We start from the raw sequence: 20,004 nt of genomic DNA on the forward strand, positions 1-20,004 counted from the left end.
CTGTTTTATTCCAGTCTTGAAGCACAATAGTCCAGACTGTTCCCCTCTCCCACTGGAGAGCCTCCAGCCCATCCCACCAGACCCCCCTCTCATTCAGTCTCTTCTGGGAATGACCAACCAGAAGGTCAAGGGGATCCAAGCCTCTGGGCTTTAGAGACTCTCAAATCACTCCCCTCTTGTTCCTTCTCTCCCCATCTCCCATACCTTTCCTTTCCGTGTGTCTTTTTTTTTTTTCCTCTGTCCTCCACCCTGGCCTCCTTCTCCCCTGCCTCCCTCTGCTTTTCCCCATTTCTGCCTCTCCTCTTGTCCTCTCTCCTCTGCTTATCTCCCTGCTAGTTTCTCTCCTCCCCCCACCCCCCACTTGTCCTCCTACAGTCCCCCTTGCTTTTCTCCTTCACCCCTGCACTCTCTGGAGTGACCATCTGTTCCTGCCTGGGCTCTCCCCATGTCCTGGTGTCTTCCCCTCCCCCAGCTTTGTAGCCTCCTTCCTTCTGCCCCCGTCTCATCACACATTTCCTCTCTTGAGGGAAGCCCTCAGAAGCCATCCTGGCCACCACCATCTTCCACACTGTGGCTCCAGGACCTCGGAGACCATTGTCAGCGCCCCCTCACACCCAGAGAGGTAAATGGCCAAGGTGAGGTCCCTGGATGACACAGGAGGTAGCCAGAGGGACTGGGGTGGCCTCCTTGGCCTCAGCCCTATTATCTTTGGGATCGAAGAATGCCCTCCTGCCCTCGCAGCGGAAGGTGGCAGGCAGGGACCTGAAGGGTCAGGGCTCTGGGGCTCTCCCCCAGCAATCCCTGAGCAGGTCCATGTGGAATAAGGCTGCCCCGGTGAGGAGGCGTGCTGCAAAGAGGTGTCGGCAGGGCAGACGCCGGGCGGCGTGGATGGAGCAGCTGCAGCGGGTCAGAGCCCTGTCCAGGAAGAAGTCCGAGGTGCCATCCTTAAGGGCAAACCCAGCTCCAGTCCAGCGGAAACCCCGGGTACCGTGCTGCCTGGCAAAGGCCAGCTCTTCGGCCACCAAGTCTGCCAGCTCTGGCCCGCAGGCTGCCCGGAACTTGGCCAGGGGCTCCCAGTCCACCTCTTCCTCTGCCGAGGGGCAGCAAGACCTCTTCGGTTCCCTTGGACCTTCTTCTTCACCCCCTTCCTGCAGGCTCTCCCCAGTGGCCAGGTAGACTCTCCTTGTCCCTGCCCATTCTAGATCACCCTCAAACACCGTCGCCACCGGGGTGCCACACATGACCCCGTTCCCCAGCCCTAGACACCTCCCTCCTGTGCCCCCACACTCCATCCCTTGTCCTCCTCTGCTCTTGGGGCCTACAGATGGGGCTCCCTCTCCATTCTCCAGGCCTGTCATCCTTGTGTCCCCCAGCTGGACCAGAACTACATCCTCCAGGTCCCTTCTTCTTTTGACCCCCAAACTCACTCCTCTCTCTTCTCCAATCTCTGGCCCTCTCTGCCTCTCATCTCCCCACTGGGGTCCCCTTTGGTCTCCATTCTCAGGGACCAACTCCCTGGGCTTCTCCAAATGGCGCCCCCTCCAGTTCCTGACCTCCAACCCCCTTCCCTTCTCAGCTTCCACCTGAGGCCCCTTCCACTCTCTGGTTTTCAGCCCACGTGCCCTCTCATCATGCAGCTGGGCCGCCCTCCAGGGGCTCCCTTCAAGACTCCTGGCCCTCTCAGAATCCAACGGGGTCCCCTTCCGGTCTGTGGTCTCCAGCACCCTAATCCTTCGATCCTCCAGCTGGGCCGTCCTCCAGGTATACCCTTCCAATCCTCTCAGCCCGTGGTCCTCCAGCCGGGCGCCTCTCCGGACATAACCTTCCGGTCCCTTATCTTTCTCACCCTCCAACAGGGCCCCCCTCCAGTCTCTGATCTCTGGTCCTCTCCACGGCTCGTTCTCCAGCTGGGACCCTCTCCAAACGCTCTCTTCGAGCCCTCTCGCTTTCTGCTTCTCCAACTGGACCTCTCTCCAGTCTTGGATCTGCAGCCCTCTCCCCGTCTCACTTTCTAACTGAGCCCCTCCCCGCTCTCTGGCCTCCAAACCTCGGGGCCACTCCTTCTCCAACTGGGCGCCTCTCCGAACACTTCCTTCTTTCGGGGCCCCTCCCCAGTCCCCGCTCTCCAGGCCCTTCACCCTCTCCTCCACGTGGGCTCCCCTCCCCGGCTCGCCCTCCGGCCACGGCCCCCCACCGTCCGCGCCGTCGGGCGCCGCCTCCCCGGCCGCGTCGGCCCACTGCATGGCCACCAGGTCGCGGAGGCACTGCGCCACGCTGCGCGACGGGCTCAGGCGGCGCAGCAGGCGCCGGCGGTGGCCGCGCACCAGGGCGCACGCGTCCAGGTCCCGGGCCGCCTCGAAGGCTCGGAAGCGCACCCACATGTCGCGGCGCGGGGCCCAGTTGCGCTCGAAGTAGTCGACGAAGGCGGCCGGGCCGTGCGCGCGCAGCTCGGCCAGCGCCTCGGCGTAGGCGGCGGGCGACGCGGCGCCGGCCAGGCGGCACAGGCGCGGCCACAGGTCCGGGTCCTCGCGGCCGGCGCCGCCCAGCTCCTGCGCCTTGCTGAAGAGCGTCTCGAGGCCCTGCGCGCGGCAGATCTGCACGCGCGCGCCCGGCAGCAGCTGGCGCACGGCGGGCAGCTGAGCTGCCACCTCGGGCCCGGCCGTCAGGCAGCGCACGCGGCCCTTGACGTCGGGCGCGCTCTGCAGCAGCGAGGCCAGCGCGAAGCGCAGCAGGCTCGGCGTGCCCGGGCGCGCCACGCAGCAGGCGGCCTGGCGCGCGCGGCCCGCGCCGTCCACGCACAGCACGGCCAGCAGGTCGAGCGCGCCCTGCAGCCCCGGCAGCCGGTCCACCAGGAGCATGCGCGGGAAGCGCCGCAGCAGCGCCCGCGTGCGCGACGTCAGGAAGAACACCGTCTCCACCACCGCCTGGTCCTCCACGAACACCAGCTTCACCTGCGGGCGGGGGGGGGGGGGGGGGGGGGGGGGGCAGGGAAAGGGGTCGGGGCACGCGGGGGGGTGCTCGGCGGCTCCCGGATCTCGGGTCCCCCCCCACCCCCACGGGGGGGCAGTGGGAATCCGTTCATTCCCGCGTGCCCCCATTCTTCCGCCCGGCAGGAGGCAGTGCGGGGGAATGGTTTAAAAACGCGACCTCCGGAGGCCGATCGCCCGCGTGTGGGATCCGGCACCACCGTCTAATAGCTGTGTGATTTCTGCACGCGGGACAGCCTCTCTGAGCCTCGCTGTACCTACTGGGAACTGGGTATTCATTCCTTCATGCGCTGAGAGGCGGGCTAGAGCAAAAGTCGCAAAGTGTAGGCCTTGAAGCGGCAGCATCACCTGCTGGGATCTTGACAGAAATGCATATTCTGGGGGCCTGGGTGGCTCAGTCATTAAGCGTCTGCCTTTGGCTCAGGTCATGATCCCAGGGTCCTGGGATCGAGTCCCACATCGGGCTCCCTGTTCGGCGGGAAGCCTGCTTCTCCCTCTCCCACTCCCCCTGCTTGTGTTCCTGCTCTCGCTATCTCTCTCTCTGTCAAATAAATAAATAAGATCTTAAAAAAAAAAAAAAAAAGAAATGGATATTCTTAGGCCTTCCCAGACCTGTCGAGTCTGGGAACCCGAACTCTGAGGGCCCCACAATCGGCGCTCTGACAAGCCCTCCGGGGATTCCCACGCGCGCTCCAGTTTGAGAGCCACTGGTCTAGCACTAAGGACTTTGAAGCCAGATCGTCTGGGTTTGAGTCCCGTCCCCACCACTCTCGAACCTTGTGACTTAACCTCTCTGAGCCTCAGTTTCCTCCTTAACCTCCTTGTTCCTCCAATTTCCCCTTCTGGGAACTGAAAATTCATTCCTTCATGCTCGGAAGCTCAGGTCCAGCTTAGGGTCTAAAGCCAGACTGCCTGGGCTGAGACCCTGGCCGTGTGGCTTACAGCGACATCTGTAAAATGAAGAGAGAGTATCTCTGTGACTGGAAGGACAAAATGCATTAAAGCATCTTAATGCCCCCTTTTTGATCCCTCTTGGCTTCTGTCACCCTGGAAACTCCTGGCTGCCTGGCACAAATATATTAATGTTCAACCAATAGTAAGTGCTCTCAAAGCGTTCATCATTACTACCATTATCACCCCTGCTCAAAGATCATGTCCTCATAAAGATCTGCCCTGACCATTGCTTCTAAGCAAATAGCCCAGCTCTCTCTAGCCACTGTTGGCCATGGCACTTGACCACCCTGGAGCATGTCACCTCTTTATTTGCTGATTTGCTTATCGTCTGTTTGCCCTTCCTAAGATGGAAGCGCCACAAGGTTAGGGATGTTGTGTTTTGCATTCCCAATGTTTGGAATGGTGCCCACAGTCACGGCTCAATACACGGCTCGATGCATCAGTGTGTGGCAATATCCCCTCGCCATGTCTCTGGAGTCCAGGGAAGAGTCTAATTTTGAATCTTCACTTTGTCTCTTACTAGCTGTGGGGACCCTGGCCTGAGTCTCACTTTCCTTGGCTGCAAAATTGAGGTAATGTCTATCGATCACGGCCATGGAGAGGCTAAAATGAGATCATTTGTGTCCAAAGCTTGGTGCGTATCTGATCCCGCTATTATTTCTGTCTTGCTTATCTCTCAGCAGCACTGAGTACAGGGAGCCTGCCCCCTTTTTGATCTCTCTTGGCTTCTGTCTCCCTGGAAACTCCTGGCTGTCTTCCTTCCTCCCAGGCATCTCCCATGTGGTATCCTTTGCTTGTCCTCTTCCACCCCTGCTCCGCTTCTAAATGTTGCTGAGCCGCAGAGCCCGTCCTGGCTTCTCTTCTCTTTCCTCTCTGTAGGCGCTGCCAAGGTGATCTCATCTGGTCACACGGCCTTCCTCATCTCTCAGCTGATGACTCCCAGTTCTGTATCTCCAGGCTCTAGATCCATCTACTGAACTGCCTCGGCAGGAACATGGCCCGTGGGACGTCTCCAGTGTCCCTGGAGATTGGCAGCCCAGAGCCACACTTGATTCCCACTGCCCCCTAACCAGCCCCATCTCCATTTCATTTTCAAAACTTATGGTCAGATCACCCCCTCCCCTGGTTGAAAACCTTTCCTCTCCTGGGACTTTGCATCCCACTTCAAGGACCACCCAGATTTCCCACCACGCTGTGGGCTGGGCGATCAGGCCCTTGGACCTCATCTTCTGTCCCTCTCGTCCTCCTTGACCTCAGCCACTCTGGCATCATCATGCATGAAAACCACTGAATGGGGCAGGCAGGTGGCGATCGGATTCCTTCTGCTGATCCCTGTCAGGGCTGGCCCCCAGCTGCACAACCAGGATCTGGATCATGTAAGCACGGATCTCGCCACAAACCATTCTGCCATCATCCAACCTCATCCTACCAAATGGTTAAAAAGCACTGCATCGGAGCACCTGGGTGGCTCAGTCGGCTAAGCGTCCGACTCTTGATTTTGGCTCAGGTCATGATCTCGGGGTTGTGAGATTGAGCCCCGCGTAAGTCTCCCCGCTTAGTGGGGAGTCTGATGGAGATTCTCCCTCTCCCTTTGCCCTTTCCCCTGCTTGCACTCTCTCATGCTCTTTCTCTTTAAAATGAATCAATAAATCTTAAGGAAAAAAAAAAGCACTGCATCATTCTCAGCTTTCAAGGGGAAAGAAAAAAAATCCTCTAAAAAAAAAGAAAGGACTAGTAGAGTTCCAAAAAAACAAGTAAATTGCTTTCCCGCCCCAGAAATTCTATATTCAGCATCTTAACTCGTATTAGAATTCACTATATTTTATGAAAAAGCCTAGAAAACCTACCGCTGGATTAGTTACTACCCCACTACGATTTTTTTCCAACCATCATGAATTTTTACACCTACGATTACTTTACAATTTATCTCTGCAAATGTCTCAATCTAGAACTGCTCTGTCCAAACTGGTCGCCTTAGCCCCATGTAGCTATTTACGTTTAAATTTTTAAAAAAGATTTTATTTATTTATTTGTCGGAGAGAGAGAGAGCGCACGCACAAGCAGGGGGAGGGGCAGAGGGAGAGGCGGGCTCCCCGCTGAGCAGGGAGCCAGATGCGGGGCTCGATCCCAGGACCCTGGGATCACAACCTGAGCCGAAGGCAGACGGTTAACCAACTGAGCCACCCAGGCATCCCATCTTTACATTTAAATTAATTAATATTTGACAACCTAGAAAAATTCAGTTCATCGGTCACACTAGTGCTATTTCACACGGGGCTAGAGACTCGTCTCCTGAATGCCACATATACAGGACATTGGCACCATCACAGAAAGTTCCTTCAGACAGCACTAGTGGAGAAATTACCGCCAAGATAAAAGTTGTCCTAAGTATAACAAAAAGAGTGACACGTTTCTATAGTCTTGCGTTCGCGTCTGTTTCTTCTGGGGAGTCAGGAGTAGGAAAAGGAAATACAGCAAAATGTATGTGGCTCGAGACTTTTCCAGAGCAGGCAAGCCCTTGATGAGTTAGAAGCCGACTTCCATTCTTTAAGGGATAATTTCGATTTCTGACCTGGGGTTTTCTTTCTAAAGAGGGCACGGAAGCTTTTCTTGCCCAGCCATTGGTTCATTAAGCAGCGTTGACTGAGAGCCTCTTGTGGGCCGCTGTGTGTGACCTTGAAGAGAGAAGAGGGACGGAGGCAGGCCTGAGTCCTGCCCTGTTGGACTGGCTGAGGCTCCAGGAACAGTCCAGTCGCACAACCTTCAGCTGAGAGGCGTACACTCGCAGGTAGTAAGCGGCAGGGCTGGAATTCGAACCCATGGCCGCTTGGGCCTGGAGTCCGCGCTCCTGACCGCTATACCCCCTTGGCCTTCACGAAAGTGATCCCACAGGCCTGATTCAAGGGCGGGTGGCTGGCAGATATGAGGGCTCACCTGAGGGCAGGTGTCACCTCAGACACACGAATCGGTGACACTGGGATGCGTCAACCACAGATGGTGGATTCCACAAATGTGAACATCAGAAACCACGCCACGAAACGCTCTCCATCCACACCCCTGTTTCCATGTGATCGGAACGGTACTATTCTCCAGACTGACCCGAAGAAAAACTTGAGGGAATAAAAATAATACCTAAATAGCTACCCTTACAGGGCTTCCTACTTAACTGTTTTCACACAGACACGCACATACACCCACTTAATCCTCCCACAACAACCCTATGAAGTAGTACCTATTCTTATCCCCATTCTACGGACGAACAAACTAAGGCTTGGAGAAGTAACTTGTCGCACCTTGTTGGATGTCCCACGGCCAGTAAACGGCACAGCTGGAATGTAGAGAAAGCTCTTAGCACCTCACAAGATAAATAAAACCAGTTTCTAGCTGTTACTCTAGGACCCAGAAAATAGGTTATTAACCTTCTAAGTCACCCGCACCTGTGCAGCATAAATTCCCAGCAGTGGGAGAGGGGCCCAAGTGCTCATTTTGATAGACATTGCCCAGTTGCCCTCCACTGTGACTGTACCAGTTTACCTTTCACTATTCATAAAAGTGGCACACTCAGATCAACGGTCCTCCTTCTCAGAAGGCAAAGCACACCCATGACAGAAGGTCCAACATCTCTGTGCAAGCTCCATCTCTGCCCAGAAAGCTTGCCGATTACCCTAGAGCCTGCCACAAACGAGGCGATGGAGATGTAACTAACACCGCAGCACATCATCGCAGCCTCGGGGCAGATTATAAAAGGTCTTAACACCTCCCTCATTGAAGCAGCTACTCAGTCTTGCCCACAAACTGTGGCAGTGGCCTTTGGGTACACTAGTCTTGTTGGACCCCCTCCCAGGACCAAGTGGGTCACCGACACTCAGGGGGTCCCAGGTATTCAGGTTTTCAAAGTAACCCCTCCAAAACAGAAACAAACAAAAACAAAACAACAACTACAAAAAAACCCCAAAAACCAAAACACCCAAACCAAACCAAAAAACAAAGTCATCCCTCCTACATGAGACTGCTGGGAAGCAGAGAGCATAATATCTGGTTGTTGCTTAGCCTCGTCTTGGGACCAGATAAAGAATTATTATCCTAACATAGTAATAATACAGAACTCGTTCAATATATCTCATGACTGAAAAGAGCCACCCGAAACTGCCACGTAAAGGTGACAGGTTGGCCAGACTCTAACTTTATCTTCCCTGAACCTCAAGTAGAGGTTTCCATAGAAAAGGACTTTTTTTTTTTTAAGACAGGAGCAATAGGAAAGGAGACAACAGGAACCAAATTTGGGAAGCCGGCAAGCATTTGGACAAGATGGCCACTCCCCACCCCCCACCCCTGCAAAACAAAAGCCAAACCCTGAGCCCCATGATTCCTGAGCCAGCAACTGCAAAATGCTGAGGACAGATAGTAGCATCTTCAAAAGGAATTGGCAGCGCTAGGCAGTGCGGGGAGGTTAAAATAGACAAGTCGATGGCTGTTTAAGAAGCAGGTAGACCTCTAAGGTCAAGTTTCCTCTCACTCCCAGGTGGCTGGAGGTTTATTCTGTGAAAAGGGTAGAACAGAAAGGGCCACTGGCCGGGGAGCCTGGGTAGCTCAGTTGGTTAAGCGTCTGCCTTTGGCTCAGGTCATGATCCCAGGGTCCTGGGATCGAGTCCCGCATTGGGCTCCCTGCTCAGCGGAGAACTTGCTTCTCCCTCTGCCCCTCTGCAATGCTCATGGGCATGTTCTCTCTCTCTCAAATAAATAAATAAAAATCTTAAAAAAAAAGGAAGGACTGCTGGCCTTGGGGACAACGGGTCCATCTGATGAGGGACAGGGTGTCCATGCATCTTGCTGCCCCAAAGCCAGGTCCCCAGCGCTCTTCCCCCATGTGGCTCCCAGAAGCTGGCAGCCTGGCCTTTACCCCCGCAGGCAAGAAGTTAAAGATGACCAGCCCCAGAGGAAGAAACGAAAGATGCTGACATGTGGCCAGCCCCAACATCTAAAGCAAGATGCAAAAAAAAAAAAAAGTACGTCTAATATGCTGGAGGAGGGAGCAAGTGGAAATAAAATGAAAATGAAAGACAAATTTCCCTGTATACCTATGGGGTGGGGCTGTTCAGTATGAAGCCAGCTGCTGTTTAAATTGCAATTAATTAAATTAAATTAAAAATCCAGTTTCTCCATCATATTGGCCACATTGTGAACGCTTGATAGCCACATGAGTCCAGGGGACACAGATCATTTCTATCATCATAGAAAGTTCCCCCCGGTAGCCCAGAGCCATAGAATAGAAAGATGTATGAAGAACAGATACTCTGGTGGCCTCTGAGGAGGGGACCTGGGGGACAGGAGGTGACAAGGGGACTTTTCACCTTTTGAACCTTTGTACCTTTTGGATTTAGAAGGATGTGAACGTGTTACATATTCAAAAAGTCAAAATTTAAATGTTGAAAAAAAAAAGGAATAATCCTTTCACTGGTCTCTCTCTTGATGTTCAGGAACTCCTTCCTTGTTTCCTTTAAAAGGATTAAGGTGGACCCAAAGACGGACCCAGGAGGCAACCTTGGTTTAGCCTGGATTCTATGGCAGCCTCCAAACTGGAAGTTAAAAGGACAATCCCTTGACCTTGAAGGCTTTTGTTTGTCGATGAGCGGCTTCTCACGGGGGCAGCCCTACATAGGTGTCTGCAGGGAAGACAGCCAAGGCTTATTTATTTGACGGTGGACAGTGGAGAACTGAATAGCTCAGCGAAGACCAGTGATGTGTGTACCCCCGTTTTACAGAGCAGTAAACTGACTTGGGTGGGACCCTCAGCTCTCCGGAGGCTAGCCCTGATGGGAAGGGGCCCGAGCCTCATTTCTAAACTGGGGAATAGCCGAGCAGTGAAGAGCACGGCCCTGGATCCAGACTGTGTAGGTCTGAAGTCCAGCTCCATCATTAAGTAGCTGTGTGACCCCAGGCCAATTCCTTGACCTCTCTGTGCTTCAGTTTCCTTGTCTATAAAATGGAAGGGAGAATGGTGGCCTCCTTCCTCAACATGCTTTGGTGCGATTTAAATGAATTATAACACGCAAAGCACTTAGGGTAGTGCTTGGCACGTAGGCAGTGCTTGATAACGTGAACTAAAATTATCGATATGATGTGTGGATAGAGGCCTGGGTTTGTGTTGGTGGCTTGAATCACGGCTGGTTCCTGAGCATGAGATGGAGGTGGGGGGAGTGCTCTGGACCTGATTCTGGAGAGTGGGTTCACACTGCACCACTACCCTGGGTTGGGATTCTTCCATACATAAGAGAAAAGCACAGCCAGGGGGAGAACCTAGTTTCTCCCCTCCCTCCACTTCCTCCCTGCACATCCACCCCAGCTCTGAAGTTGGATGAAAGCAGCAGAAAGATTCCTCTTGGAGGAACAGTGGGAGTGCTCCAGCCTCTGAACCTTTGCATTGGCTATTCCTTCTGCCTGGAACTCCTGTCCCTCTGAAGATAGAATGGGGGTCTCCTGCCTCCATTCTGCCTCCTCTGCTTCACCAGCATTTCCTTAGAGAGATCTTCCCTGACCACTCAAATTAAAATAGCACCCTTACAGGGGCACCTGGGTGGCTCAGTTGATTGAGCATCTGCCACCGGCTCAGGTCATGATCCCAGGGTCCTGGGATCGAGTCTCGCATTGGGTCCCCCGCTCAGCAGGAAACCTGCGTCTCCCTCTCCCTCTGCCTCTCCCCCCCCGGCTTGTGCTCTCTCACTCTCTCTCATAAATAAGTAACATCTTTTAAAAAAAATAAAATAGCACCCTTACAACTAACTCTCCCTCTCCATGTCCTCACCCTATTCTCCTTGGCACTACTCCTCACTCCATCTCCTTAGGTGACAAAGGTGGCCCTCTCTTCTGAGTCTTGATTGGGGTGGTGGGGAAGGGCTGTTTTCACTTTGTGGACATTCCTCCAACTATGCACTTCTCATCTGCGCATTTTCTATATGTGTGGTTCGGTTTTTCTAAATGGCACTTTCTGTCACCTCTTCTTCCTCGCCCCAACCCTCCTGACATTTTATCACAGTTGGGTGTGTCTGTCTCTTGTTGGTTTCCCCCACTACAACTGCAAGGTGATTCTAGCAGCTTCCTCTGCGAGGTAGCCAATAGCCAGGAGTGGCTCTTTAAATTTCAATGAGTTAAGGTGAAATAAAATTTAAAATTCGGTTCCTCGGTCCTACTGGCCACATTGCAAGTGCTCAACAGTCACGTGTGGCCAGGGGCTACCCTACCGGGCGGTGCAGCACCCCCAACGGGTCCCTGCGGGCGGGGACCACGGGTGTCTGGCAGGCTGCGGCCCCCTCCAGGCCGCAGTGGGCACTTAGTGAATGACCGAATGGGGGGGAGGGGGAAGGATGAAAGGAGCGAATGGATGAGTGGGCGGATGAATGAACGCGTGAATGAATGACCCGTGAGGCTCGGGCGTGGCTCTCCCCCGCCCCCGCCTGCCTCTCCCGAGACCCCACCTTGGCCTCGGGGTCGGTGCGGAAGAGCCCCTCGAGCACGTGCAGGGCGTCCAGGACGCCGTGGTCGCGGCCCTTGCAGTAGGAGAGCAGGCGGTGCACGTCGGCCGGCGCCACGAACTGCTTGGAGATCTTGTTGGTGGTGCGCACCGGCAGGCAGGCGTTGGCCAGCAGGTGGCCCGGGCGGAAGTAGTAGGCGAACTCGAGCGGGCAGGCCGGGTGCGAGTGGGTCAGCTGGCACTCCGTCACCACGAGGCGGTCCCGCAGCGGGCTCAGCTTGACGATGATGAAGGCCGGGCAGCCGGGCTGGGGGGGCCTGCGGGAGAACGACCACCGCCGCCGTCACATCACCCTCTGCCCTCGTCCTCCTTCTCTCTCTCTCTCCTCTTTAATTATTATTTTCTCTAAAATTAAGGACTGTTGCAAGCATCGAGAAGAGAGAGGGCCTTCCGAATCTGTCAGCTGCGTGACCTTGGGCAAGTCCCTTCAAGCCTCTGTGCCTCAGTTTCCTCCTATGTTGAAAGGGAGATCATCGGCACCAGACCTTTCTCCTGGGGTTGTTGTGAGGATTGAAAGAGTTGATGTATGGACAGCACTTAACCGTGTCTGCAACGTAGCCAGCCCCCGTGTTGGCTGCCCCTCTGTGCCTACCGCCCCGTCTCTATCAAAAGCGAAGGGATATTTTCTTTACCTCAAACAACTGTAAGAAATAAAACACTTCAGAGACTCCTGTATCCACTTCACATTTAGCAAGACCAGCATGGCAAGTTGAGGGCCTCTGGGGACTCTGTCCCCGCAAAGTCCTCCTCGGTCCCCCAAAGTAGCCACTTCCCAAATTGGGTATCTAGCCTTTCCTGTGTGTTTTTGGGTACCCATAAACAGTGGAAGGTAGGTTCCCAGGTTTTAAAAGTTCGTATACACGGAAAGGTGCTCAAACTCATCAGTCATCTAGCGAATACGAATGAAAAGCCCCAGGAAATGCCACTACCCACCGCCAGAATGACCAAATAAAAGCACAGACCAGGATGCGGAGAAAGCGCAACACTTAACTTCTCGTCGATCGGAGTTTACTTGTCACTTGTCACCGTGTGACAGTATCTGTTAATGCGGATCACGTGTCTCCCCGTGACCCAGTATTTCCACTCAAGACAAATGCCTGAAGATGGGCACCCAAAGATTGTACTAGAATGTTCACAGCAGCCCTGTTCGTATCAGCCAGGTATTTGAAACAACCTGACATCCACCAGGAGGGCAGGAAAATAAGTAAGGCTATATCCTCAAATATGACCCTGACCAACAGTAAGAATGGACAAGCCATTACTATTGCCAGCAACGTGGTCGGATCTCGCAGATCCGCTGTGTGAAAGATGACAAGCCACCGCGTGTCGGGTTTATCGCAAGTTCCATAAGAGGCAAAGGTAGCCTCTGCTGTTAGGAGACCTGGGAGTGGTTACCCTTGAGTGGTTAACACTATGGGGAGGTTGGCACTGGGCACGTGTATTCCCTTGTTCTGGGTATTGGTTACATGGGCATTTTGTTTGGGGGAAATTCACTGAGTTGCATACATTACGATGCGTGTGCTTTTCTTCATGTGTGTTACGCTTTTAAAAAGTTTACTTAGGAAACTTTTTCTTTCTAGCATATGGTAGGCAGAAGAGCCCCTCAAGGATGTTCACGTCCTAGTTGCTGGAGCTGTGCAAACATTGCCGTGCACTGCAAAAGGGACTTTGCAGATATGATTAAATTAAGGGTCTTGAGATGAGATGATCCTGGATTATCCAGGTGGGCTCAGTGTACCCCCAAGAGTCCTTATAAGGGGAAGACAGAAGCAAGAAGCCAGAGAGGCAAGTCAAAGTCAGAGAGAGAGAGAGAGAGAAAGATGCTTCTCTGCTGGAGGGGCAGCAAGCCTAGGAGAGGCTGCAAGCCAGGAATGCCAGCGCCTCTAGAAGATTCTCCCTTAGAGCCTCCAGAAGGAACCAGCCTTGCAGACACCTCGATTTTAGCCCCGTGAGACTGGTGCTGGACTGATGACCCTCAGAGCTCTAAGATCACCCATTTGCATTGTTTTAAGCCACCACATTTGTGATACTTTGTTACAATAGCAATGGGAAACTAACCCCACTCTCTCTATATACTCTTGGCAACTTGCTTTCTCACTCATCAGCTTTTCAGCATTGGTTCATTCCTTTTGCTGCCTGATAAGCCACTCGCAACTCTGCCAACTGTATGGTGGTTTTTTTTCTTTTTTTAAGATTTTATTTAACTCATCTCTATAGCCAAGGTGGAGCTCGAACTCACAACCCCGAGATCAAAAGTCGCATGCTCAACCGACTGAGCCAGCCAGGTGCCCCCTCTGCCAACTGCATGTTGTCTCCTCTCCTCCCTTTTTACAAACAACGCTTTGATGACACCCAACTCTTTCATCTGTCTGTGTGTGAGCAAGAGCCCGTCTAGGACAGAGGCCCTGAAGCTGCAGGGCATGGCCCACCCATTAGCTGAAATCGATCAGGGAGCTACAACCAGCATTGTAAAAAATGAAAGAGAATGGGGGGGGGGGGGGAATCAGGGTGCATTTCCATGATAATAATACTTATTATTGACATCTGCTTTCTGAAAGGAGGTTCCGTGTTTCTCCATGAGGAATGATACTGGCATTTTGCGTAGGAGGCTTATGTTCATAGAGCAGGGATTGGCACTCTTTTTCTGCAAAAGGACAGACGGTAAACAGACTCTGTTGCTATACTGTGAAAATAGCCATAGATGGTATGTCAATGCATGGGCCTGGCTGTGTTCCAATAAAACTTTATTTACAAAACACAGCTGCAGGGGCGCCTGGGTGGCTCAGTCGTTAAGCGTCTGCCTTCAGCTCAGGTCATGATCCCAGGGTCCTGGGATCGAGCCCCGCATCGGGCTCCCTGCTCTGCGGGAAGCCTGCTTCTCCCTCTCCCACTCCCCCCTGCTTGTGTTCCCTCTCTCGCTGTGTCTCTCTCTGTCAAATAAATAAAATAAAATCTTAAAACAAACAAACAAAAAACCAAAACACAGCTGCAGGGTGGATTTGGCCCAAGGTCCTCACAGCTTGTCAGCCCTTGTAACATAGATTGTCCAGGGCTTGGCAAGTAATTAGGAAGGGTGACTCACAGGCAGTAAATGAGTAGCATGCCCTAAAATGCTCCTAAATTGTTTCCAAATGGCCCCAGAGAAGGGTGAGCCTCCCCAGAACCCACCCCGACACTCTCCAGTATAAATACTTAAGAACTGTCTTTGTTAAACCAGAAGGGGATCCTTTACACGTGCCTTTTCTGCTCCATGCAGGAGGTAAAGGAAAACCAGGAGTCTGCTAGATTTTTTAAATCTACATAAAAAGCTTGAGACTTTTTGCCTTATTTAAAGCAACAAAAATAATGTGAAATTAGAAAAAAGTCTAAGTCTCCAAATCATTATAAATAAAATACAAATGTGGAGCCACCCTAGAGGTGTTAGGTGGAACCAAAAGACATTTCCGACATGCAGCCATTTTTGATTTACCAAAACTGTGGCCCGTTCACAGGGCTCTACCTGACACGTTTCCCCTGGCTAACTCGCGGGCTCTTGTGAAACTCTCTGGTCTGGCCTCTTTTGGCTGACTCTTTTGGTTCAGCCCTTAGAACAAGCCCCCACTCAGGGGAGGCCACACCTCCGGGAAGCTGTGCATCTTGCCAGAGAATAGCACATCCCCTCTGGGGTCCCTGTACCTCATATAACTGTCTACTGTGGCCTCAGCACGCTATTTTTGCAATTTCTCTACACCCAGCTGGGGAGAAGAATGCCACCCACCTCTACATGTGAACTCCATGTGGGCAGGAATCTGTTTTGCCTACTGCTATGGTCCCAGCACTGAGAACAGCCCCTGGCCCCTGGGAGGCGCTCAGTAAATAGATGATGAGGAATGACAGAATCTCGCTGTAGGAACCCCAGGCACCCAGCCACTGCGCTCATTACATCAGGCCACTCAGCACCCAGGCCTGCCTATCATGCCTTAAAACTCATCAGACCATCCACGTTTCCCCATTCCCACTGCCAGCAACCCTACTCAGTTCTTTCCTTCTTCATGAAACATCCTTCTCCCTTCTTTTCCCCTAGTTAGCTCCTATTCCTCCTTCACAACTCAGAACCAGCGTCACCTCCTCCAAGAAGCCTTCTCTGACCATTCCCAGGCAGATTTCATCACACACTGGGGTGAGGATCTGATGGATGCGCATCTGTAATGCATGCTCTTCACTGAATGGGGTGCTCTTCCACTGAAACTCCCGTGATCTAAAAACACATTCACCCTTGCACATAGCAGATGCTTGAAACAAAGCTCTCAGATGTACAAACAGCATGGCACCTAGGACCACATTTGACTCTCATATCAATAATCTATGATTGAAATAAAGATGAGGGGTAGGGGAGGGAAGAGAGAGGGGACCAAAAACATGGGCTTTGTGGTCAAACTGTGTGGGTCCTGATCCTGGTTTCCCCCTCTCGGCAGCTGGGTTATCTTGGGAAATTCCTTTAACCTCTCTGTGCTCATTTTCTCATGTAGCAATTGGGGCTAATAAGAATACTACCTCGTAGGTTCATCGAGAGTACAGAAGAGGATTACGTTATGCAAAGTAGTTAGACAAGGGGCTGGTGCACAGTAAGCACTTAATAAAAACGAGCCTGCTATTTCCCCCATTTTTCTTCTTCTAAAAGTACCATCGCTTTGAGCTGTTTTGCTCTCCATGTACCCATTTCTTCTTGATCTTTCAGGTTCTCAAGCTCTTTGTGTTTTCAAAGGCTGGTGTGTGCATTCTAGAGAGGGAAGCGCTGAGAGAGGCTGGGGGTTGTGCAGAGCAGAGGGCTGGAGCTGGAGGGGGAAGAGGCGGGATGGTGATTTGGGGGAGGTCACAGGGCAACGTCTGGGGAAGGGGGCTGGAGTGGCCAGGGAGAAAGCTCTGAGGTGTGTTCTCAGGCCCCTTGGCCCCAGCCTCCTGGCTGGCCTCCCGTCTCTCTCCTCCAGTCTGTCCCCCACAAGGCCCCGGGAGGGATCATCCTACCCCAGAGCTGCCCCTGCTCTCAGCCCCTCCTGTCTCCCTCTGATAATTGCAGAGCACTGGGGACAGTGCCTGCACATAGCAAGTGCCATGTGTTTAAGTCAAATACATACATATATAAATGTATAAACAAAGAGAATCCTTCAAGTTTCCATTTACTGGTCACCTCTTCCAGGAAGCCTTCCAGAAGCACCCTGTAAGCTCTCAGGTGGAGCTGAGCTGACCACTCCTCTTTTCCCTCCTCCCTCCCACTCTCTAACTTCTTCTCTCTCACAATTGTGAGCCCTGATTTCCAATTTTTTTTTTTTTTTTTTTTTTTTGGTCTTTTTCTCCTCTATTAGGTTCTCAGCTGCTCAAGAGCAGCGGGCTCCAAATGCCCAGCAAAGAGCATGCACACAGTAGGTGCTCAATAAGTGTTTGTTACTTCGAATTGGGTTTTGTTAACAAAGAGAGAGTCCAGATTGGGCCTAAGCCGCTCACAAGCTCAAACGTTCTAGATTTCTCTGTGATGATGTGTGTGTTTGATCCTGTTCTGCTTCCTGACCTCTGAGTCTCTGTTTCTAGATAAGCAGGGAGTAAACTACCAAGAACAGTAACCTCTTAATAAATGTTTCAGTGACTACGGTGAGAATCTCTGTTCGAAGGGCGATTTGCATGTATCAGCTCATTTAATCCTCACAAAACCTGGGATCGATCATTACCATCACTTCCTCCATTTTCCAAGTCAGGAAACTGAGACCCAGAAAGGTGATGTCACTTGCTCAGTGTCCCTGGCTAATCCCAGCAGGCCTGGGGCTTGAGGCGAGCCTGCCGGCTCCCAAGTCTGTGCTCTTGACTTGCAGAACAGCTGTCATTTACCCAGCCGCCCCACATTCCAGGCACTGGGGAAGTGCCTCCCCGTGCTTGGTCTCACGGTAACCTTCCAACAGCTCTGCGAGAACCCCATTTCAGAGAGGAGAAACCCCACTCAGAGATGTGATGTCTGTTGCCCAAAGACACCCACCCCGGAAGTGCTGGGGCCGGTCTCAAGCGGCCTGAAGGCAGAGCCTGATTTTAAGCTCCCCGTACTTGCCCATGGCTCTCCAACCAATGGTCTGAAACTCATGCGCACCTATAGGGACCAGGCAGGCGAAACACGGAAGTGGCAGGGCTAAGTGTGAGGTAACAGGGAGCGGTGGGGTCTGGGGCAAACCTGAGCGCCAATGCCCCATCTAACTGCAGTGGCCGTCTGCCACACAAGAACGTGGGCTCAGCCTCTCCCATGTTTCAAGAAAAGCCGGAAACCGAACATTTTATGGAGAGGGCTCTGGTTTAAGACTGGGCGGGGGGGGGGGGGGCGCGATTAAAACTTCCTTGGCCAGCTGGGTGTATCTCCTAGCTCTCTCATGGATTTTTCATTTGCCCCTTGTCGTGTTACACTTATAGGGAGCTTATTTGTGAGCTTGTTCATATAATGTCAGCCTTCCTGTTCAGTCTGAACATGCCAGGAGGGCAGGGGATTTGTCTATCCTGCTCAACACCTTCTCACCCCAATGAAGTATCTTTAGCCCCCATGTGGGACCTGGCCCTGTATTTACTGAATCAACAGATGGGTCTTTCTCTCTTTGTCCTGTGGTTTACTCTGCAGCTCTGTCTCTGACCTCTTTGTAGGTGTCCCAAACCTGGCTCTCACCCATTTTTCTGGTTCTGGCTGGAGTCTCTGGCTCCATGTCTCCATGTTTCTGGAATATTCTTTTTTTTTTTTTTTTGGCTTTCTTCAATGTGTCCATCTCACTCTCTGTCTCTCTCTAAGTCCCTATTAAAGTCTGTAATTGGAGCCCGCCCTGTCACTCACTGTGCATGCCTTTGTCCTTCCAGCTCACTGGCTGTCTGCCTTTCTCTGGGACTGTCTTGGCTTCTCTGCAAGGTGTACTTAGCTGTTTTGGTAGGCATCTCTCCCTCCCCATCTCTTGGTGGGGGGCTCTCTGCCTACTCCTCCCCCTCCCCCCCAGCACCCCCCAGCAGGGCACGGCTCAGCTCACGCACCCCACGGTGGGCCGGCTGGGCGCGCGCACGTCCTTGCACACGAGCCGCACGTAGCTGTACTTGAGCACGTCGATGAGTGTGTAGAGCGGGGGCGCGCTGGCCCAGCGGCAGCGCGCCAGGTGCATGGAGCTCTTGACGAAGAAGAGCGCCAGCCGCTGCTGGCACCACGCGTCGAAGAAGCGGCTGAACTCAGCCCATGAGAAGAAGGCACGCTCCCGCAGCTCCTGCTCCTCCTGCCCCGCTGTGCTGGGTGGGGACTCCATCCTGGGGCGCCTGAGTGGAAGGGAGGTCACGTGGATATCAGACCCATCCCCACCAGGGGTATCCCACTTCCTCCATTTTCCGCCTGCCTCTTTGGTCCTGGTGCCTCTTTCTAGGTGGGGCCCGGGGCGGGATGCACCCCCGTTAATATCTAGATATGAATCTACACTCCATCTTTGGCTTTCTCCCATTTCTGCATTATCCCTGGGACAGTTGGAGCCTGTCATCCTGATCCCTAATTTCAGTTCTGGCCCCCTCTGTAGATGTGCCCCTAGGTACAGCTGGGGTCCCTCTCCCAAAATATAACCCTTAAGTTCAGTGGTGGACACCTCCAATGTGTTCCCAACTTCCAGCTAAGGCCTCCTCCCCGCTCCGGATATATCTCCTATACTTGGCCATAACCTCTAGTGCCCCCATTCATATGAAACCCCCCCTTCTACGTGTCTACACTTGGCTGTAACTCACATCCATCTTTGCCCTCTTCTAAAGATGTTCCATGTCCAGATGTGCTCCCGCATCCAGTCATGGACCCCTCATCCCCAGTCATATTCTTCACGTACCTGTGGCTCCCTCCTCCCTGGATGTGTCTCCGATATAAAGCTGTTGCCCCAGATGTGACCCCATGGGTCGTCACATCCAGCTGTAGCCCCTGCCTCCGAGAGGCTCCCATATCCAGATGTCCTTCTCACATCCAATATGTACTTTTCGCCCACAGGTGTGTACCTCATTCACTTGTGGCCAATTCTGAGAAGTGTCACCAATACTTGTCTGTGCCCACCTCCTGCCCAGACGCGCCCCCCAGTCCAGCTGTAGCTCCCTCCTCCCATTTGCAGCTATTGTACTCCCCAGATGTGCATTCTGGTTCTAGACATGGCCCCTCGTCCTCAGATGGGCTTCATCACCCCAGATGCTCCCCCACGTCCAGCTGCGCCCCCCCCCCCCCCCGCCCCCGTGCAGCCCCTCCCAACCCGCTTCCGCCTCCCCAAGCCCTCCCAGCCCCTCCTGCCGCGGGCCCTCCCATCTCCGCTGTCCCACCCAGCTGTGCCTCTCCCCTCCCCCAGATGTGCACCCTTCCCGCCCCTCCCCACTCACCTACCCGCCCCGGAGCGGCGTCCACCTCCCACAATGCTCCGCGCCGAGGCCAGGCCCGGCCCTTGCTCCCGGGATGCCCCGCGCGGCCTCCCGCCTCTCTTCCCGCCGTGCCTCGCGCAGCGGCTTCCACCGAATCTCCCTCTTTCCCCGCCAGTC

General features: G+C 53.3%; 1 protein-coding gene across 3 annotated transcripts; it reads right to left on the reverse strand.

The window, feature by feature from the left end:
• Nucleotides 1-301: 301 nt before the first annotated feature.
• Nucleotides 302-19,906, reverse strand: ZSWIM9 (zinc finger SWIM-type containing 9). 3 transcript variants are annotated; one of them, XM_032388674.1, is made up of 4 exons: nt 19,849-19,906; nt 18,496-18,768; nt 11,414-11,726; nt 302-2,951 (listed from the first exon to the last, which is right to left on the reverse strand). In XM_032388674.1, exons 2-4 carry the CDS (start codon nt 18,756-18,758, stop codon nt 771-773), a joined length of 2,757 nt encoding a protein of 918 aa, XP_032244565.1. In that variant the 5' UTR covers nt 18,759-18,768; nt 19,849-19,906; the 3' UTR covers nt 302-770. The 3 variants fall into 3 exon arrangements, with proteins under 3 accessions (XP_032244565.1, XP_032244562.1, XP_032244561.1); XM_032388671.1 differs by having other exon boundaries at nt 19,853-19,896; XM_032388670.1 differs by lacking the exon at nt 19,849-19,906 and adding an exon at nt 19,317-19,519.
• Between the last annotated feature and the right edge of the window lie 98 nt (nt 19,907-20,004).

This window comes from Phoca vitulina, unplaced genomic scaffold (assembly GCF_004348235.1).
Source record: "Phoca vitulina isolate PV1807 unplaced genomic scaffold, GSC_HSeal_1.0 scaffold52, whole genome shotgun sequence".
Taxonomy (NCBI): Eukaryota; Metazoa; Chordata; class Mammalia; order Carnivora; family Phocidae; genus Phoca; species Phoca vitulina.

What these genes read in the sequence shown, in the direction of transcription:
- ZSWIM9 (XM_032388670.1), bottom strand. Translation starts at nt 19,426, where the DNA reads ATGGGAGCCTCTCGGAGGCAGGGGCTACAGCTGGATGTGACGACCCAT. An exon ending in CAGGGAGGAGGGAGCCACAG is followed by an intron (nt 18,769 to 19,316) that starts GTACGTGAAGAA and finishes CCTTCCACTCAG; the next exon opens with GCGCCCCAGGATGGAGTCCC. An exon ending in CCCAGCCGGCCCACCGTGGG is followed by an intron (nt 11,727 to 18,495) that starts GTGCGTGAGCTG and finishes GTTCTCCCGCAG; the next exon opens with GCCCCCCCAGCCCGGCTGCC.